The sequence below is a fragment of the Crocuta crocuta genome, unplaced genomic scaffold (assembly GCF_008692635.1).
Source record: "Crocuta crocuta isolate KB4526 unplaced genomic scaffold, BGI_CrCroc_1.0 scaffold139, whole genome shotgun sequence".
Lineage (NCBI taxonomy): Eukaryota > Metazoa > Chordata > Mammalia > Carnivora > Hyaenidae > Crocuta > Crocuta crocuta.
The window spans coordinates 2,322,742-2,341,337 of NW_027533258.1; the positions used below are offsets into that span (position 1 = coordinate 2,322,742).

The 18,596-nt window shown below is 44.8% G+C and overlaps 1 protein-coding gene across 1 annotated transcript in view; it reads right to left on the minus strand.

The window, feature by feature from the left end:
- Nucleotides 1–2,034: 2,034 nt before the first annotated feature.
- Nucleotides 2,035–18,596, minus strand: part of ULK2 (unc-51 like autophagy activating kinase 2) — an 83,916-nt gene continuing 67,354 nt past the window's right edge. The window contains exons 22-28 of the mRNA XM_077746704.1: nt 12,983–13,132; nt 11,411–11,619; nt 9,338–9,516; nt 8,783–8,901; nt 7,857–8,014; nt 5,226–5,361; nt 2,035–4,337 (exon numbers count right to left, since the gene is read on the minus strand). Coding sequence (XP_077602830.1) covers nt 4,279–4,337; nt 5,226–5,361; nt 7,857–8,014; nt 8,783–8,901; nt 9,338–9,516; nt 11,411–11,619; nt 12,983–13,132 — 1,010 coding nt within the window. The 3' untranslated portion in view covers nt 2,035–4,278. The remainder of the gene's footprint in view (nt 4,338–5,225; nt 5,362–7,856; nt 8,015–8,782; nt 8,902–9,337; nt 9,517–11,410; nt 11,620–12,982; nt 13,133–18,596) is intronic.

The following is an 18,596-nucleotide window of genomic DNA, read 5'->3' on the forward strand; positions in this document are numbered from 1 at the left end:
GCCCTGGGGTCACAGGACCCCCATCACTGAGATGGATGGAAGGTGGGAGAATGGGTGGGCGCTTGGTGGTTTGAGTCAATCAAGAGAAAGCTCTGTGGGCTCCGCTCCTGCTGGTGCATGGAGGGGCTGGCTAGTGTGCGGGCCACACTGGCCGAGGCCCAGTTGAGGGCGTGGGGCCGCTTGGCCACAGTGGGGGGAGACTAAGGAGCTCCCGGGGAAAGGGTGTCTGCTGGCATCGGGAAAAGAACTGGTCCCAGGCCTTGGCCAGGGCTGTGTGCGTGTGGGGTGGGGGTGGGGGTCCCCTGGGCAAACCTGGATTGAGGCTCCTCCCAGCTGGCCCTGGGCCAATCCCTTGCTGTTCGAGCTCACTGGCGCAGGGAAACCCAAACAGGGAAACCGCACAGTGCGTCTGTCAAACGCTCACGTTTATTGATACGTCATAGAAGCCCCTTCGCCGGTAGGTTCGAGGGTGGTTTCTGAAACCCACGGCCCTCGGGCTCCAGCTCCCGGCCCAGGAGGGGCTGCACAGAGCTGTTGACTCCACCCGCTTCTCGAAATCTGCTGCCTTCTCTAGGCAGAAGGCGGGTCCAAATGACACAGAACTCTGCCTTTTCCCTGGTTCCGGGACGTCACCAGAGACGTGTTACGAGGCCGTGCGGGTGAGCAGGCTCGGGGCGCTAAGCGCATGCGCGGGGCGCACTCTTCGCACGCGGCCCGCAGCCCGGCGTCCAAACCCCTGCTTCCGCCACTACCGCCTCAGGGCCTTTCTTGCGGGGGTGGGGGTGGGGTTACTCTGTTTCTCCATCTGTAAAATGAGGCAAGTAAGGGTTGGTATGAAGATCAAATAAAGTAATAAATATTAGAGCGATACAAACGCTTCACTGAAACGGCCAGATTGGCGTAAAAGGGTAAATAAAGGGAAGTCTGGACGCAGGTTGCCCAGGTTGCCGGGCGGGCAGCCAGGGAAGGGGCCACGTGCTCTCAGAAGGTGTCCGGCCACAGCAAGCGTGGCTCCAGGGAGCCCTAAACCCAGGCCTGGCCCCAAACACAAGCTCTTCTCCACCCCCTCCCCCCACAACAAAACAGCAGGGGGCCGCGGGCCTCCACCGGCCCCACAGCGAGCGTCGTGCTCACTCACCTGTTTCATCCGCACCCCTACTCTTTGAGCTCTGTGCCCTTGACCCCTGGAGCCGCAGCTCTGCACGGGGTCGCTGGAGTCTGGGACCCAAGGGGCCACCACGCCGAGGAGGCAGAGCGCAGTTTTCGGCAAACAAGTGCTGGGCTGGCCTTTCCTAGCGGTGGAAGCAAGTCCCGGAAGCTGCATGGAGGAGGGCGCGCGGTGCGGCGAGGTCCGCGGCCCTGCGCCCGGCAGCGTCGCCTGGGAGAGGCCCCCACCGGCCCGCCCTGAGCGCAGCCGGCAGAGAAGCCTCTGGAAGCCTCTGGTCTCACGGCCGCGTAGGGATGGACACCGACGCTTCCGAGATGCACCTCCAGGCGGAGGGAGGCCACCACGGTCCCCGAGCAGTGGCTCCTCGGTGTCGCGGGCGCCAGCAGGCAGTCTTCCCGGGGCCACACACTGAGCTTTGTCTCCGAAAGGATTGAAGGCGGCCTGCAGAGACTCCGCTGTGCGGCAAGGCGTCCGCCATCACTTCTGTCGCCCCAGGGACTTCCCAGATCCCCGAGTCGACGGCCTGGTGTCCGTGTCCGCTACGTGCCGCTCCACTTCTCCCCTGTGGCCCTGTGGGGACTGAGGGGGACCCAGCCCTGCCAGGAAGCTCCTCCGCGGGACTCCCTCGGGCAGAAGCGAGACAACTGCTGCCTCCTCTGCTCCTCCGGGCGGAGGGCGGGAAGCTGAGGCCCGGGCAGGCCGCGGTGCCTCGCGAGGCCGACTCTGGCAGCGGCGGAGTCCGCCCCTGTTTACAGGCTGCGCTCAGTGACTTCCCACCTGTGCCTTCAATACCGGTGTCCGCCCACAGATGTGCAGCCTGGCCCATTTCTACCTCGTGAAATAGAGGATATGGAATTAAAAAATACTCGTGGAAACATAGAGCGTTTATTATTGCTATAATCAAGGCAAGATCTCTGAAAACAATTGGCCTTGAAAATGGAAGGAGAATCAGAACGTTATTCATGGGTTTACAGTTTGTTCTTTGCTGTCCAGACTTCACGGTTTCACACATAGCAAGTACCACGAGACGGACCTTTATTATACAAGAGGAAGGAGAATGAACTTGGAAGTCACAAAGCTTGGCTTAACTACCTCACTAGTTACCTGACTTCAGACACTTCACTTACTCGCTGAGAACTTGTTTCATCCTGTGTTTAAATAAAAGAAAAAAAAAAAAGACAGGGCAGAGGGGCCTGAGCAAACCCAGCCCCCTGGAGGGTCTGCTAGAGTGCGCAGCTGGTAACTCGGAGAAGGTGAATGAAATTGCTCAGTAAGCTTGAAAAAATTACACAAGCCAGAGTGTCCCTAATACCGGTGCTTATCACCCTGCAAGGAGGGACTGGAATCCTTGTCATCTACATGCGTGGCAGCCTGCGTGACAGTCACCGAGCATCGGAAATCCTGGGGCAGGACAAAGGATATTAGTGACCAAGCCTTCAAACTTGCTGAGGAAGGAGCTGGCTTGACAAGCCACGTAAGACGGACCCAGCTTTACCCTAGAAACACTTTGTCGGTTTTATTTTACCTTAATATACATCTGTACAGGCAATCATAAAAAGGTGATTACACAATTCAGTGAGTTTTACCTAGTTTCAAGAATAATGCATGCAGTTACAAATGAGAGGTAGAAACACTGTATTAAAGACCTAAAAATACAAACATCATATAAATAAATGTTCAAATTAACTGCTGGAATTTCATACAGATAAATAAGGTAAAAATTACATTACTTCGTCAAAGGAAAGGAAAAAACATGTTTTTGTTTGTCTTTATCAGTACACTAAAATTAGATTAATGCCAAAAGAGCTTCTGTGCAATTTGTCAGAGTTTGGATTATATGATCTAAAAGGACAGAGATAAAACTGGAGAATGGTTTATTCAAGTATTCAAGCAGGTGAGGAAAAGAAACCAAATACACAATGTAGGAAGTTTCTGGAGGGATGTTAACTGCCCGCCTTCTCCAGGACTAGCTATTTGGTGAACCGTCAGGATTAATGTGAAAAACGCACATTAGGCTGGAGAGAGCTTCCCATTTTCCTAAGAGAAAACAAACCTCATTTTTCACTAACTTCATGTAGAAACTCCACATCACTAACAAGCCTTCAGGTTGCCAACTTTGTTTTGGCCCCACTAAAATTCTTGAGAGTCTCCCGATTGATATTTTTGCTAATACTGCCCAAATAAACCTAGCCTTTAGTAAACCTAGAGCTCACAGGCGTCAATGCACATTCTGCATGCACGATAAAAAAATAAAACCAAAAGCAAACAAGCAGCAACTCAAAAAATACCACTGAGAAAATCTGTTACGTGTAGATGAACAGGTTAAAAAAATGCAAAGGTCCACATGAACACAAGTTTTTACCATTTAAAAGTCCACTAGACATTACACGTGAATTCTGGAAATGGTGTGTGTATAGAATATAATCAAGTAAAATATTTTAAACAAGTCCATTGTGCCTCAGTTAGTTTTAAATTGCAAAATCCAATACACAGTTGTTTTAATAAATTAGTGCAATATGAAAGATTTTGGAAGATTAACGTGTCCATATTAGATCAAATAGAAGATTTCACAATTTCTTCTAAGAGCCTTCTTTCAGCTTGTTCTTAAGCTATTTCTTCCTGAGCTGTTTAAGGATGCACGCTCAGACTTAGACAAACCTACCCCAGATATTAAACTGCCTGGATGAGATGTAGATTTTTTTTTTTTACTTTTATACCTCAGTAAATACGTGGAATTTCACACATTGCTCTGATGAACGAAGTAAAGAGCCACTCATTTTGTTCCATTCTTAATTATCTTTAAGAATAACTGCACTGATCATTCTATTTCTAAGGTACATTTATTTACCAGGTTCGAGCTGAGAGCCAGGTGGAATGCTCTTGCTTCTTCTACAAAGAAAAGGGGAAGGGGGTGGTGTCTCCGATAAGGCAGATTTCCTACAAGTATGTAGTTTTTGGATTGTTCCTCCTTTGTGAAGTCACTGCTTGCTCTTTGGTAGTCACCAGGTGAGAAAGTACAGTCTCCCGGGGACGGGGAAACAGAACCCAAGCCGTCATCCCGAACCTCTCCTCAGTCCCGCCCCTGATCCAGGGGCAGGGCTGGCTGCTGCTCACAGGGTTGCAGGGCTACAGCAGAGTGCCGACAATCTTCTTTCAATACTCGTTTTATCTAGGAATAAAGTAAATTCATAACAAAAGTCATTTCTGTTTTCAAAACCAACGGCAGAACTAATGAAAGAAACAAAAACCAAAACACACAAAAAAACCCACTCTCTACCTACATCCTGGTCTCTATTCTACCTTTGTCCCAAAGTCAGCCAACCATTCTGAAAACTTTTTCTTCTTTCTGCCTGATAATCATTTACATATAATTTCTAGCTCAGTGATGCACTGGAGCAAACTGTGGGTTAGCACGCCAAATAAAGAACATTTAGGTTTTAACAGCTAGCTTGGCTCACGAAACTGCACATAATTTTAGAATTGCCGTCCCCTTGCGGCTCTTCAAAATGTGGTGTGACCACATGTGCTCCTCAAAAACCAGGGCTTATATTTGATAAATGAGATCATCATCCCGGCATCCTCTCAGTCTCCACTGTCGTCCATGCCAGATCTGAGGTACATAGGATCTTCATGAAATTTTTTTTTTAATGTTGATTTTTGAGAGGGAGAGAGCACGAATGGGGGAGAGGCAGAGAGAGGATTCGAAGCAGGCTCTGCGTCGAAGCCCACAAGCTTAAAATAGTTGTACGATTATTATTTAACAATAAAAACAGAGTTTTCTCCATACACAAACACACACCTTCCAACACGGTAATGCAGTATAAAAATCAAAAGCCATCAATCGGTACGTTACAAGCATTATCTCCGTTCCTCAAACAACTCTCTCATCTTTTAGAAGCAGCAGCAGACGACAGAAAGGGTGGGTGATTTGCCCAAAGTTGGAAAGCCGAGATTCAAACCCAGGCATAGCGACTCCAAACTGTAAGCTCTTCCTGCCACACCCACAGGAGGGAATCAGGTGCCATCAAGGAACACACCACTTTCCAAAGCAACTTACATTTCTGTACGTTTTCAATATCCGCAGGGTCCTGGAGAATCTTAGTGAGGCCTTCCAGAAGAAGGGCTGCCTTATGATAGCGATAAACAATGTCCTCCGTCTGCTGGAACATCTCATCCAGGGCTGCAGACTGAACCTGAAGCCACGTCAACAAGAACAAGAAAATTCTCAACTTTTCCAAGAAAACACACATCCATTTGGGCAATGCAGCTTTACGTGACACCTATCTAAAACTAACACATTTTCGAAATGATAAATCTACCAAACTATACAAAACTCAGATGAGATATATAAAGGAGCTTCTTGATGGAAGAGTTATTCCGCCTTCAAACATAATCCCGTACTCAAGAGAGAGATTCACGACTCATAAAATTTGTACTTCTAAATTGGCTCTTCTATGGCTACACTAAAAAGTTTATTTTAGGGGCGCCTAGGTGGCTTAGTCAGTTGGGCGTCCGACTTTCGCTCACGTCATGATCTCGCAGTTCGTGGGTTTGACCCCGTGTCGGGCTCTGTGCTGACAGCCAGCTCAGAGCCTGGAGCCTATTTCGGAGTCTGTGTCTCCCTCTCTTTCTGACCCTCCCCTGCTCACGCTGTCTCTCTCTCCTAGAAATAAATGAAAATATTAAAAAAATAAATAAATAAAAAATAAAAAGTTTATTTTAAAAATATACTCTCATACTAGGGCAACCTGACATTTCATTAAGGTAGATTTTGTTATAATAAGATAACTAAATGGTGTTAAAAGTCATTTATTAGCTTCTTTTAACCGAAGAATTTTCTGGCATAGTCACTCATTCATCCAGAGGTGTTTGCAAGTGCCTAGCTCTGCACATGCCACAGAGGAGACCTCAGTCTGGAGGGACACACAGGCGTGAAGACATGGCTTGCTAATTCCATGGGACACTAGGAGGAGGCCGAGATGGGGACGGAACATGTACCAGGAGAGTATCTAACCCCACCGTGGAAGGCGGGGATTAGGGAAAGGAAGCCTCCAGGAAGTGATGTGTTGGCTGAGTCGTAAGGAGTAGAGGTGATGAGAAAGGTGGGCACGGGCTTTCCAGAAAGAGGGGACAGTAGTATTATGCACAGGTCATGACTATCTGAGAAGTCTTCCGAACGGTATTCTGATTTCCTTGTTAAAAAAGAAAACCCAGGCCCACAATGGCATCTCTTAGGCCAGGTCAGTCAGCCAGGACATACTACCTCACCTGCCTGCGGTTCCAATCCCAGATCTGTAACCAAGAACCAGTCAACATGGCATTTCCTGGTCAGCACTCGGAAACGTACTGATGACCCCTTCCTTCTCCCCTTCTGTTCCCCTTAGGAGGGCACCTTTGCCTAAACAATGCATTCCTTGCTAATGAATTCCTCTTTTTCACTACCCCCTTTCCCTTCAAACACCTTTGTTTTATTTAGCTCAGTAGAACTCTCCTCTGCTTGCTACAGGGAGTGCTGTCTGATGCAAGAATCACTTAACAAAAGCCTATTAGATCTTCAATTTTACTTGGCTGATTTTTGTTCTTTAACATCCTCTTTAATCATTAAATGCCAGGACCTGCGAGTAACCCAGTATCCTAATGTGTACTTGCCAATATGATGTTTCTTTCAAAAAATACTTTAAAGCCAGTAAAATAAAACAAATAAAATGGATACAGAAAATCCATTCTGAAAAGGATGAAGATTAAATAACTAAACACGAGTGCTAATATCATGAAGTCTGCCGTGCAGGCCGGGCAAAGGGAGGAACCTATTCGAGTTACATGGTTATTTATCAGAAAAGAAAGCAGCACCATAACTCCTTAGGAGAGGACATTTTTCTTGGGACAAATTTCTAGAAATAATTTATCATATGAAGTCTCAATTCAGTATAGAATGATACAACACCTATGATTCATATCAATCATTTACGGCAAAATAACGTATGTTATTCCTATCACCAGTTTATACTCCAAAGTTATTTTCAGTTGACTTTTGATGACTTGCAAAAAAGGCCAAGGGTAATATAACTGTAAAGTAGATGCTTGTTGAGGGGAGGATTTATTATGTTAATTTATTTGTTAATGTGGCAAAAATAAGATTGCTCAGTAATTTTCCCCCCACTAAACTACTTAACAGTTCCCAGTTTCGTCACTACTTCAGAGCAACTTTTCCCCCATGAGCCAGAAACAAAGTATTTCTTACAGTATACCCAAATAATTGGAAAAGCAGATTTTACTTTGTGTCTATACTTCAATAAGGTCAATAAGTGGAATCTGGGCACCTGAACTTTTGTGGACTGGTAAACAGAGTGGTATTTTTTCTAATGTTTTATTATGCCAAAATTTCTTAGACAGTAGGAAATGCAGAAACAGATCCAGCCAAAGCTTTTAGATGCTAAGAGTAAAAAGATTAGATCATGCCTGATGTTAGCAATTTTTAAGAGGCACAGTAACACTGCCAAATGCAGTAGCCAACGTTACGTAATGTGTCACCTGCGCTCCTGAAGTCCATGCCCTCCTCTAGAGGTTATCACAGTGTCTGGGACTTGGGAGTAGTCAAGGGCACAGGCTATTTTTAAAACGATAAGGTAAAACAGGTATTCAGCTCAAAAGATACTCTTAAATAATAATTAACCATAGAAAAGGTTACCATTTCTACAGCACAATTATAGATGAGTTTCTCTGCAGTCACGCTGTTGATTTCATCAATAAATCTCTGTTTGTCAGAGAAGAAGCGAGTCAGCTTTTCCGTAAGTTTCTTGCACATAGTGATGCAGAATTTATATCGTTCATTCAAATTTTTGACAACTGAAAAGAAGTTGAGATGACAATTTTAATTTTCCTCCAAAAATAAAGTCACAGTGACATGCACATTTCCTGCTGATTTAAGAAAAGTGACACTAAATGATCATTGAAAAAAACGTGACCGGGGTGGGGGTGGGGGCACGCCTGGGTGGCTCAGTTGATTGTGTCCAACTTCAGCTCAGGTCATGCTCTCACGGTTCATGGGTTTGAGCCCCATGTCGGGCTCTGTACTGACAGCTCAGATCCTGGAGCCTCCTTCAGATTCTGTGTTCTGTACCCCCCTGCCCCTCCCCTACTCACACTCTGTCTCTCTGTCTCTGTCTCTCGCAAAAATAAACATTAAAATACAAAAAAAAAGACCGGAAATCAGATTCTTTCACGTGTTCTCTCCCAGTTCAGAAAAGCACTTCTGACTGTTCTCTGTATCAATTAAATGGCAAAATCAAAAAACAGAAAAGTCACCATCTTTGCCCAGGTAAGAACATTTAAATGTTTTTTAAAATGATTATCTATTTATTTTGAGGGAGGGAGAGAGAGAGAGAGAGAGAAGGGCAGAGAGAGAGGAGAGGGGAGAGACAGAGAATCCCAGACCTGGGGTTTTATCCCGTGAACCGTGACAGCATGACCTGAGCTGAAATCATGAGTCTGATGCTCAACCGACTGAGCCGCCCAGGCGCCCCTACAAGTAGCTACTGACAAGGGGACTTCTCATGGCAAGCGCTCAGTGCCACAGGGAAAGGGGCAGCTGGAGACTGTCACGCCCACCCATACCTTGTTTCACCGCCGTGGAGGGGCTCAGTTTCCCGGACTTGACCTGGGCTTTGGCGAGATGCAGAGACGCCGCTAGGAGCTGTGCTGCCTTCATGTACAACACCAGCTGCTCCACCCGCCTGCGCACAGAAGACAGCAGAGTGTCACCCTGGGGAATGACATGCCAGACTCCGCTCTCGACACATCAGGTCACCACTAACACAGCAATTCTAAAGGACTCTCAGTCTCCTTGATATTTCTGATGCACAAGTAACTCTGGAAGGAAGAAGGTGTGTGTGTGCCTTGGATACAACAGGTCTACTCAAACACCGGCACTATCCCTTTATCATCAAATATCTCCGACAGTATAAGATACAAAGAGAAGGCAACGCTAGGGTTGCAGAATCTTCAAGTCTTGGCTCATACAGTGAAATCTAGCACAATGGAGAAACTCCGGGCTCCCTCGGAGTGTTTCGTAATGAGAGGTGATGTCTAGTGTGTGACTAGGTGTCCGTCTCAGACATGAATTTGCAGAGGCACGAAGAATGTGGAAGTGAAGGACGAGGGCGCACCTACCCCCAGTCTTTGCTTAGTTGGCTGATCTGGTCCACGACCACACTCTCCTGGATCTGGTACAAGGAGACCGCGGATGAGCACAGCTGCGGGCTTCCTCCCCGCGCGGCAGTCAGGTCCAGCACGCACTCGGTGAACATCAGCATCACGCTCAGGTGGCGTAAGGTGTCTGTGTGTTCTCGCTGCGGCAAAGCCAACGGGTCTTAGAAACTCTCAGTTAAGAGGCACGCACTCTTTTCTGTATATAAACCATGGCCAATGCTAATGTTTCTCTATACTTATGAATATCAGAATGAGCAAAACAGATGAAGATTTTTAAGTTCCAGAAAACCAGTAAGAAAATAAACACAGGTGAAACCAGATATGGGGTGTGCATGTGTCTGTGTGTGTGTATGAGGGCAGCCATAAAATTGTCAGAGGAATGAGGCCACTGTGCTTTTACCAGAAAAACAGAAACAAAAATAAGCACAACCCAAAAACTAAATAATTAAATCCATATACTTGAGACAAAAACATGACCAAAGAAATATCAGGATTTTAAGAATATTCTTTACACTAAACCACACTTCTTGCTAGTTTAGTAAATTCTACTGACTTACAGTGTCAGAGATGTTTTAATTTCTGGTGGGTTTTCAGTTCCCAGAGCTTAACCAAAGCTCTAAATTTCTGTGAGCTGTTCACTTAAAGAGGGGAGTATAGACATAAAAAGCATGCATTAAAAATGGGTATTCTAAAAGTAATTTTTTTTTTTTTTTTTTTTTTTTTTGGTGGTGGTGTGGGGGAGAGGTCACAAGTGAGCCAGAGGCAAAGAGGGAGAGAGAATCCCATGAGGGTCAGAGAGAGATAGAGAGAGAACAAATGAGAGAGAGAAGGGAGGCTCACCCAAAGCAGGGCTTGTGCTCAACCAGTGTGGGGCTTGAACTGAAGAACCCTGAGATCATGACCTTAGCCAAAGTCAGATGCTTAACCGACTGAGCCATCCAGGCGCCCCAAATTAATGTTGTTTTGAGATGTTTTTAGCTATAGATATTTTTTTAAATTTCAAATAAGACTAAGCTTCTCAGTCTCCTTTTATGATGAAAAAAGGATGGGAATCGTTTTCCTAGAAAAAGGAGAACCAATTAACGTTTGAAAGTCTCTGCTGTCCGACAGCATACTGGACTGTGCTTTCTAGTACACCGGAAACTGTATCAGAACTCAATTGTGTCTAATCTGATGGAGACTGAAAAACCTCTGAAAACCACTTTCCCAGTCTTAGGACTGGATTACACAGGTTTTCAAAATTATGACTAAAACTACTAAAATTTTGCATGCAACATTTTATAACTTTTATGTGAAATATTTAATTCCCATTCAAGCAAAATAAAAATGTTAGTTGGAAGGCTGCCATGGAGAGAGACTGTTCTCTGCTGGCCTGGAGAACTGAGCATTTTAACTTGAAATGCTAGCTGAGTTAGCACTGTAGCTGGGCACCGAGGACACAGTGTAGGCCCTGGACACGGTCCTGGAGTCTGAGGAGCCGAACTGGCTCCGTGTCCGGGGTCAGAAAGTGAGGTTCTGTCGCTGTGAATGTGTGTGCGGCCTGCTTCGGGTCGGGTGTGTTTCCCCGAGGAGCTGGCCCCACCGAGGGAGGTGCTGGCCTACAAATGTGCGCATCTGCAGGGCAGGTTTACTTCTTGGCGGTAGGGGTGAATCTGGCATTATGCTTTATTATTTTATAAGCCTAAGAGCATATTTTTATCTTATGAAGAAAAGCAAGCATTGAGACCCAAAAGTCATGGGTTCAGTACAAAGACTGTGTTTCACAAGTCTTAGAAGTAGCACATAAGCTGCAGATCTAACAAAGTGTACATGTGCTACGTCCTCTCAACCAAAGTTGTTCTGGATGAGTGTCACGGTCAACATCACTCTCAAAACATATCAGCAATGCTTTTCAAAGGGAAAAGACAAGGTAAGTTAAAGAGAAAACAAAGCTTCAGAACTGTGCTGTGTTCTGCGCTTTCACCATCACCAGAACATTCCATTTCTCCTGCCCCCCCCCGCCCCCAGCCCACAGAGGCACACGCTCGCCCCTACCTCCATCAGTGTCTCCTCTGGCAGTTCAGGGGCTTCAAAGGTGAGGAGCCCCTCCAGGCTGGGGGGCGAAGCACCGTAAGGCATGTGTCTCAGGCTGGGAGCCGCCTCCGCTCCCGGAGGGGAGCACCCCAGGCAGGGCCCGGGCGGGGAGCCCAGGCACACGCGGCCGCTGGCGGAGCACAGGGAGCCTCCGGAGCCGCTGGAGCCTGCTGCAGGGGAACAGGACATGTGCAGGGCCTGTGGTGAGCGCCCGCTCCCCCTCTCCGAGGAACAGGGGGTGTTACAAGGAAAGTCACTGACCCCTAAGTTCCCCTGCACTCCTCATTCATACGTACATTTCACAGACCTCATCATGGCTGGTTTTAAACTAATTTATAACATGCACATCTCACCCTATTGTTCGGTAGTCCTTATAATTGTAAAATGCGGTCGATGCAGAGCAGTTCACTGAATTTTATATGTAATGATTACCGGAAGATTTATACTATTTCTGATTTTTGTATCACAAATAACACTGTAATGAAATCTGAAGTTTTTCCTTCCTTTGGATGGTTCACTTGTGATCGATACTCCAAAGCGGTGTTGCAAACAGGAATGGGGTTTCCACAGAGCAAGTGTGACACCGCATTTATAGCCCTTGGTGAGACCGCCTTACTGTCTCGGATGGGGCTGTGAGGAAGCACAGTGATCCCACCCACCCTCAGCCACGCTGCACATCGCAGTCTTTCAGCGTTGCCTTAGTTAACAGGTATAAAACATTACTTTCTGCAATAAACTATTTGTAAAAATAAATAAATAAAAAATAATGAAAAGGAAAAAAACCCATTACTTTCTGCTGAAAATGGTGTTTTATTTTTACTTACTACTTCTAATAGTCTGAAGAAGAAGATTATTAGCTCTACCCCCTCTCTCGTTATCGGTTTATAATCTTTTGTTTATTAATCTACTGACATCGTGATTGGTCACTCATTCAGCGTAAGAGAACTCCGAGAACACACAGTCCAATACAGAAGATGATGTCAACTGAGACCTCATTTCAGGTCCATTCTAAATACTTTCTTCATTTAGGGTATTAACAACCTATGTATAGAGTACGGAGGATGATAAAATGAATGAATTAACCTATCTAAATGTAGATAGGACTAAGTGCAAAGTTTGGGACCCAAGGTACAAAAAAGATAAAACTTAGGCTTCTAAAAAGAATAAAGCAAAGACAACCAACCATCTAACATTTCAAAAAATTTACTAGAGGTGCTAAATTACGCTTTTCATCTAAGCTAAGAAGCACCAGAGGCACAGCCGCTTCATCATGGAGAAGTCATACGTCTGTTGTGTTGCTATAATTATTATATGTTATTATAAGTATACAGTACTTTTATAAAGTTCTTCCCCCACAAATAAGGTCCCATTCACACCTTACAACCCTTTACAGTAAAGAAAATGATGATCTCCGTGTCATTGGTAAAGAAACGGAAGTCCAGAGAGGTCAAGGGACTTGCCTCCGTCACACCATTAAGTCATTAACACTGCGCTTCCAACACTAGCCACAATCATAACAAGACAATTCTTCACCTGAGGTGGTTCTTGTTCGAAGGACCACGTGGGTACAGGTGGGGGCCGTGGCGCCGTGTGGAGGAGACCCAACAGTGAACAGGACGGCCCTGGAACTGGCTGCTGCTCCTGGGGGGGGCGCCAGCACGGCACCACAAGCTCCTGCGGGGGCTGCGGTGAACAGTTCACAACGTGTTACATCGCTCCGACAGTGTTTGTTTCGGGGGCTGGGCTTATAGGGAGACCTGTACTCTGATATTAGGGTTTTTTTTCAATAAGCATTTATTACACTTAAAATCAGAAATGCAACACAGGTCTCCCCTAATAGTATTTTGTAGTAATCTCTTCACAGCTGTGAATCTTCTTCATGCCAAAGCGGCGTCCGCAGAGTCACTTCTGTAAACTTCTAGTATGTGACCTGCAGTCACACCCGTTGAGGATAATTTGAAGAAGTGGAAACCAAGCCCTCAGAATAAAAACGTGAGGAAAAGCTGAAGGGAGAACAGGAGTCCCCGCAGTGTAAGAGCTTGAGAAGCTGGAGAGAGTGGGGTCGAAGCACACACACGCCTCGGCACAGCAGCTGGCGTCAGTCAGGGGCCGGGAGCGGGGCCAGTGCCAGAGGGGCCTGATGCGCTCAGCGGGGGCTAAAGGAAGATAAGGAGAAAGTCCCTCTCCACCAAACTGAGCAGAATGAACAGAAGTCGTCCAAAGCTTTTTCACATTCAAGCATCTCAAAAACATGACATTTCTGTGGCCAAAGAATGGAGGCAGGGTAACAACACAAAACAGGTAGATACACTGAACCAGACAGAAAAAAAACTGCCATCAGTGTCTACGATCCACAACAGAGCATAGTAAACTTGAAGCATCTAATGAACAGAACAGAGAGTTCATAAAAATCTTCTAGGGAGTAAATGGAAATCAATTAAATAGCACCTACTGTTGTATAAGATATACAAAATGACACGGATATTCTTTTTATGTAATACTGTTATTTTATTAGCTATACATGTAAAGACAGTCATGGGGATAGTTTAAGGGCCAGTGATCTTATTGTTTTTTAAGGTCTTATGTTTTTCCTCCTATCAAGTCTTTGCTTTCAGAAAAGGAAATTTCATGATTACAGAAATGTGCAATTTCAAATGCTGATAATTAAGTTCATGCTGAAGAGGGAACAGAAAAAGAGAATAAAAATCATCAAAGATGCATTTTCTGCCTAAATATTGTTTAAGGAGAACGACCTGGCTTCACACACACAAACTTAGACTGAAATCATACCATATATTCATGCAGAACTTACACAACGTATACATTTACTTGTAAAGGAGAACAAGACATAACACGGTCTTTCAAAAAGCTATTTTCAAACACTGTCCCAACAACTGGTGACTGCCCTTTGGCAGTGAGCACCCTGAACGATCACTTCCAGAACGCAGCGGGTGAGGGGCGTTGCAGACCTGCTCCTCGGTGAGACAACCGTCTAACTGGTGAAAATTATTTTTTAAAAAACCACCACTTAAAGCCTCTGTAAAATGTTCGAGGGCATGCGGGAAATGAAACATTTATTCAAGAGTATCTACCGCATCTTAGTAAGAACTGTGTCTCCACCCAGCCCCTACTCAGAGGGTAGAACCAAGGCCCATAGATGAAATCATAGAGCTTTACTGTCCTCACCTCAGTTCACCTGTCGAGCAGAGGTCTCACGCCTGTAGAGAAAGACAAGCCAAAAAGACCAGAGGCTTCCAGCCCACCCGCCACCCAGTGCACAAAGCAAGGGAGTCACTCTAAAAGCAATGGGCCCCTATCCTCACACCCAGCTCGAGAGAAGGGTGCACACGATTTTCCAAGGTGGTGGAGGAGGCAGAGAACAAGGAATTCTGAAATCCTCCCCAAGGAAACAGACTTTATGTGAAACAGACGAGAAAGCTCTCGGCTGAGGGCACTGTCAAAAACAATGAAGGTTTGGGTAAGAAACAATGGGGAGGCTGCTGGCTCCACGAGAGCAGCAAGCCAGCAAACAGACCATCTAGAAGTTTAATAGAGAGAACCAGGGAAAGAGATGGCTAAGAAGAGCCCTCCTGTGGTCAGGAGGCTGAAACGAGGCTGAAAGAAGACTGGCTTCAAAGACTACTTCTGCAAAAGGGCCAGAATTTAACCAGACAAGACTGTGGAGCGATTTAGGTCAGTACAATTTGTCAGAAAGAGAGCACTCAGAGGGCAAGTAGCAGGGACCACCAGCTGGATGTGATACCAACAGAGGGAGACAGCCTGGGGGACCAAAGAAAGCGTCAAAGAGAGCCCTGTCAAAGCCACTGCATCCCAGGGCAAGGGTACACATGCCCAAAGCTTGCTCTCTGAAGATGGATGCCAGAGGCTTCACACTACCAGGCCAACAGATTTCACTGAAAAGAGTCCAGACGAGACTAAACATATAAGCCCAAAACAAGAAGTTAAAGAGTAGGGGACTAGAGGAATCAGAATTGCTACAAAAATATTATATAAAAGGTCTAGTTTTCAACAAAAACGTGATATGTGCAAATAAACAGTAAAGAGTGACCACACACGGGGCGCCTGGTGGCTCAGTTGGTTGAGTGTCTGACTTTGGCTCAGGTAATGATCTTGAGGTTTGTGGGTTTGAGCCCCACGTCGGGCTCTGTACTCACAGCTCAGAGCCTGGAGCCTGCTTCAGATTCTGTGTCTCCCTCCCCCACCCCCACCCCCCTCTCTTTCTCTTCTCTGCTCCTTCCCTGCTCATGCTCTTGTCTCTCTCTCAAAAATAAACATTAAAAAAAAAAAGTGTGGCCACACACAGGAAGAAAAATAAACAGAAGCTGCCCTTGAGAGGGCTCAAATGTCAAAATTAGCAGATAGACTTCAAAGGAGCTCTTTTAAACATCTTCAAATAACTAAAGGAAACCATACTTTAAAAAGTAAAGGAAAATTTTACACACCTGTCAGAATGGCTAAAATAAAAACAACACACAAGAAATAACAAGAGTTGGTGAAGATGTGGAGAAAAAGGAACCATCATGCATTGCTGGTGACAACGCAAATTGGTACAGCCACTGTGGAAAACAGTACAAAGATTCCTCAAAACATTAAAAATAGAATTACTCTATGATCCAATAATTCCATTACTAGGTATTTTCCCAAAGAAAATGAAAACACTCATTCAAAAAGATATATGTGGGCCACCTGGGTAGCTCAGTTGGTTGAGTGTCCAACTTTGGCTCAGGTCATGACCTCACAGTCCATGGGATTGAGCCTCACATCGGGCTTTGTACTGATAGTGCGGAGCCTGCTTCAGATTCTCTGTCTCCCTCTCTCTCTGCCCCTCCCCTGCTCATGCTCTCTCTCAAAAATAAACGGTAAAAAAAAATGTTTTAACCAAAAAGATATATGCCCCCCTATGTTTACTGTAGCATTATTTATAATAGCAAAGATAGGGAAGCAACATTAAGTGTCCATCAACAGATGGCTACATAAAGAAAATGGTGTGTGTGTGTGTTATTTATACAATGGAATGCTATGCAACCATAAAAAAGGACTGGGATCGATCTTGCCATTTGTGACAACATGGAGGGTTATTATTCACAAGTGAAACAAATCAGATGGAGAAAGACAGTACCAAATGATTTTATTCATATGTGGAACCTGAAAAACAAAACGAATAAACAAAAAAGAAAAACCAGACCTACAAATACGTAGAACAAACTGATGTTGCCAGGTAGGGGGAAAGGCAAAATGGGTGACGGGGAAAGGGAGATACAGGCTTTCAGTTAGGGAATGAGTAAGTCATGGGAATCAAAGGTACAGCATAAGGAATAGAGTCAATGATATTATAATCACATTATATGGTGACAGATGGTAGCTACACTGACGGTGAACATAGCATAATGTGGAGAGATGCTGAATTGCTATGCTGTATATCTAAACCTAATGTAACATTGTATGTCAACTACACTCAAGAAAAAAAAATTTTTTTGAGAGCGAGCACATATGTGCAAGCTGGGGAGGGGCCGAGGATGACACAGACTGAGAGCCTTAAACAGGCTCCATGCCCATCACAGGGCCCGATGCAGGACTTGATCTCATGACCATGACATCATGACCTGAGCCTTTGAAATCAAGAGTTGGACGCTTAACCGACTGAGCCACGCAGGCACCCCAAGGAAAAAAATTTTCAGTAGAAGTATGACATTAATGTCTCATCAAATAAAGAATATCAATAAAAAGAGAGATTATTAAGAAAAACCCCAAATGCAAATTCGGGAATTAAAAAGAATAATAACTGAAATTAAAACTTCACTACAGGGGTTCAACAGCAGATCTGAATCAGAAGAAAGAATCCATGAGCTAGAAGATAAATCTACAGAGATTGTGCAATCTGAGGCATCGAGAGAAAAGAGAGCAGGACCTCAAAGAGCTATGAGACGCCATTATGGGTACCTAAGCATAGTGTGTATTATACGCATGATGGGAGGAGGAGAGGAGAGACAGAAAAAAATAACCAAGTAAATAATGGCTGAAAATTTCTCAAGTTTGATGACAAACATGTATCTGTATATCTAAGAAGCTCAACAGACTTAAAGATGAAGTCAAAGAAAACCACACGTAGATACACCAGAGTAAGACAGTAAAAGCGGAAGACGAGGAGACAACCTTGGGAGCAGCAAGAGGAAAGTGACCTGTCACATATGGGGGTTTCATTCAATCTATCGATCAGTTTGGGGAGTTAACAACACTAAGTCTTCTGATCTATAAATATGGGGTTTCTTTCCATTATTTAGGTCTTCTTTAATTTATCACTGTTTTGTAATTTTCAGAAAAGTTTTATACCTTTATTAAATTTATCCCTAAGTATTTGATCTTTGATGGTATCTTACATAGAACTGTTTTCTTAATGTCATTTTCAGATTGTTTCTTGCCAGTGTAGAAGAAATACAGTGGATTTTTGGATATTGATCTTATACCCTGTCATGCAAGTAACTTCATCTATTAGTTCAAATAGGTTTTTAGTGGATTACTTAGGACTTTTTATATACAGGATCATGCCATCTGCAAATAGAGGTAGTTTTATTTCTTCCTTTCCAAGCTGGGTGTTTTGTTTGTTGGTTGTATTGTTGTAGTCATTTTGCCAAGTTGCCCTGGCTAGAGCCACTGATGCATGTAAAAGAGAAGTGATGACAGCAAATATCTTTGTCTTGTTCCTGATCATGGGGAGAAAGCAGTCAATCTTTCACCATTAAGTATGATGTTAGTTGTGGGTTTTTCATACATGCTCTTTATCAGGTGAGTAAATTCACTTCTATTCCTAACATATTGAGTGTTATGTATTACATTAATTGATTTTCATATATTAAAGCATGTGAATCCAGAGATAAATTTCATCTTAGCAGGTGATGCTAATATTTATAATGGACACTCAAGGGCCCAGGATTGCCAAAACAATCTTGAAAAAGATGAACAAAGGGGGCACCTGGGTGGCTCAGTCGGTTAAGCGTCCCACTTCAGCTCAGGTCATGATCTCGCGGTTTGTGGGTTCAGGCCCCGCGTTGGGCTCTGTGCTGAGGAAGAGCTCAGAGCCTGGAGCCTGTTTCGGATTCTGTGTCTCCCTCTCTTTCTGACCCACCCC